General features: G+C 42.3%; 1 protein-coding gene across 1 annotated transcript; it reads left to right on the plus strand.

Annotated features, from left to right (window-relative positions):
• Positions 1 to 449: 449 nt before the first annotated feature.
• On the plus strand, positions 450 to 2,275 carry nanos1 (nanos homolog 1). The gene has a single exon (XM_034690505.1). It carries the CDS (start codon positions 645 to 647, stop codon positions 1,656 to 1,658), a length of 1,014 nt encoding a protein of 337 aa, XP_034546396.1. The 5' UTR covers positions 450 to 644; the 3' UTR covers positions 1,659 to 2,275.
• The last annotated feature ends 819 nt before the right edge of the window (positions 2,276 to 3,094 follow it).

A 3,094-nucleotide genomic window follows, 5' to 3' on the forward strand; every position in this document is an offset into this window, starting at 1 on the left:
CTATGGGTCATGCAGTTTACAATGTGTGCATATAAATCAAACTTTTGAATACAAAGATATTTTAAGATGATGTTTCCAATGTGTATTTACACCTTTAGTTGTATGTGTTAATGCAGTGCCCCTGTTTAATCATTTCCAGCAGGCAGAGTGTGATGTCCGGAAGAGGAAAACTACATTTTTGTAATATGAGTACCTTATTTTTCATGTCCCTGATGGAGTTGTAACCCCCTTCAGCATGAGGAAACAGTAACATGAGGGTTAACTAAATAGCTGTGTCTCATTTTGACTCAATTCAGACATAATAGAATGTACCAGCACAGGTTATTTCTCCTAGGACATTGATAGTAGAGCTGCTGTATGGAACAAAGGGCCTCTGCTCCCTCCTGGCACATGAGGGGTTAAAATGTGTGAACGCCCGAGTTGTCGTTGATACTCCTCGCGCACAATGATTAACGATATTGATTCACAAAATCTGCAGAATTGTAATGTTTTACTACCAAGAGGGGAACAAAGAGCAGAGCTATGCTGCTCTAATTGATTGGTGCTCGCGCTGAAATAATGTCATTAACTACAGCACGGCTTTGTGCGCGAGAAATGATGTCGCTGCGCACTTCACCCAAATCATTAACTCTGAACTAGTTTTTATGAAAACGTCTAAATCCTTCAATGCCAGAGTGATGATTGATGCGAACAAAGCGGCTGCCTGCAAGAAAACAAGTCTGTCCAAATGTGGCTTTGAAGAAAAAGGAGCCTCCTTTCAACCTAATCAGAAACTTGGTTTTGAAGGGAGAGCGCCCCGCCCTCCTACTCCTTATAACCAGAAAGCCTGTTTGCTGGACGCTCAAACACAACAGGAACACTGGAGACCACGTCGCCGTGCATGTACCGTTCCTGGAGACCAACTCTGGCTACAAAGACTTTACGGATTACTCTGGTTCTTTCACCTTTTGACCGCGAGCGAACGACCAGAAGTGGCCATGGATTTTCTCAATCACAACTATTTGAATGCGCGCAACCCTTATGACTATACTTTTAATTTCTGGAACGACTATCTCGGGCTGACGACGTTGGTCACGAAGAATAACAAGCTCAGCATGCCCCAGAACCCGAACTCCATCACAGAGTCCCTCAAAGCGACCCTGGGTTTGGACGATTCTCCTGCGTGTCCGTGCGTAATCGCGGGCGGCGTTGTTGGAGAGAACGGGCACATGGACTGCTGCTGCCCGTCCGGGAGCCCCCCTCCGGCCTCCATTCTGGACTTGAAGGAGCGTTTCTCGATACTGAGCCCCTTCCAGAACCAGCTCGGTGTCCAGCCGGAGAGGGAGGTGGGCTTTGGTGGGAGCTTCGCAGGGTTCGATCTGTTCGGCATGGAGAGGAAGATGCGTAAACCCGCTTCCAGGAGCAAGCAGGAGCCCAAAATCTGCGTCTTCTGCCGAAATAACGGAGCACCAGAGGAGGTGTACGGATCCCACGTCCTGAAGACCCCGGACGGCAGGGTTGTGTGCCCGATTCTGAGGGCTTACACCTGTCCCCTCTGCAGTGCCAACGGGGACAATGCCCACACGATAAAATACTGTCCTCTGTCTAAAGACCAGCCATCCCAGCGACCATTAAAGGGAGGCAGGGCTGTGGGTGGTAAGAGGATGAAAATATTCTAAACAGACCTGACTATAAAGTAAAACGAATTGCACTGAACAATTTCCAGATGACTGTTTTGATTTAGCCTTTATCCCAGTTACATAAACATATTGATTTTATCTTTTTTTTTCCTCTAAGATCTCTTATATTTTTATAGTTCTTTTATCCACATAGAATAATTTTATGCTTTATACATTGGATTTATTTTTCTTGCTAGTTTGTAGTCATTTGAGCGTGTGCATATAAATATACATGTATCAATAATCACAAAGTGTGAATAAATTTAAAGACAAAGTATTTTGGTCATGTAGGGAAACACACTGACATTGGCAAAGGGGATGAATGTCATATTTCTACCAAGTATTTTTGTATGGTGAGCTAAGCTCGCCACTATTTTCTTTTTTCTCGTCTTAGAAACCAAAGTTATGTTTGCCATTAAAGAAGCTCAAGAATGTGTCATTACTGAGTACTTGTGTGCGTCTGCCTGGAGAGGAGGAGAGACTCTTTGATCCCATCTGCCCGCCTGAAAAACTCCACAGCATATTTTCCAACTTGCTCTAAAGTTGACATTCAATCTGCGAGGCAGGAAGAAAAAAAAAAAGACAATGTGGCCTCTGTGTAGAGCTCAGATTCTCCGGGGAACATTATAATCAATTGTTGCCAAGCCAAACCTCTTTTCCAATCTTATGTTGTCTGACTTTACAGCAGTCAGACACTAGCCTTCATTTCTTTATGTTTACATTCCCAAATAAGGGCGACACACTGGATTTCTTGTCTCTGTCAGGTCTCTTTTTCCTCTTCTTTTTGTAAAATTTGCCCTGACAATGTATCCACCAGAGAGGCTCGTGGGCAGAGTCCCATTTACCTTTCACTCTGAGAGCAAATGAATGTTAGCAAACAACAACAACAACAACAACCTGTTATATCCCATCATTTCTTTTCCTGAAGAATCCAAAAAAGATGCAAAAATGTGGTGAATGTATGATTGAAAGTGTCACTTGCAGGACTGCACATTTCTGACAGTTTTGTTTACCAAAGGAATACAATAGCATTGAAGAGAAGAAGAAGAGAGATTTGCTGTATTGTACATAAAGTGATGTTTATTCAGTATTTTAACATTACAAGTGACTTCAGAGGGCGCTACCTCAACAGGATTTTGTACTTAACATGTAAAATGTCAACAGCAGTTTATTGATATAGTGCTGCCATTTATAATAAGGGTTTTTGATAGTATTTTTGATCTTTGTATAACATAATTGTATTTTCATTTTGTTGCATTTAACATGATGGAAGTGAATTTCCAAGAAGCTATAAGCATTGCTCACCACAAGGTGATTGTCTGTAAATAATGATTATGATACCCATACTTTGGAAACTTTAGTTGTTCAATGTTACATTCTTGAGAGTGTGTGCCAGAGAGTGCATATTTGAAAAGGCTGACAAAAATGTGCCACTT

This window comes from Notolabrus celidotus, chromosome 8 (assembly GCF_009762535.1).
Source record: "Notolabrus celidotus isolate fNotCel1 chromosome 8, fNotCel1.pri, whole genome shotgun sequence".
NCBI lineage: Eukaryota > Metazoa > Chordata > Actinopteri > Labriformes > Labridae > Notolabrus > Notolabrus celidotus.

What these genes read in the sequence shown, in the direction of transcription:
- nanos1 (XM_034690505.1), top strand. Translation starts at nt 645, where the DNA reads ATGAAAACGTCTAAATCCTTCAATGCCAGAGTGATGATTGATGCGAAC.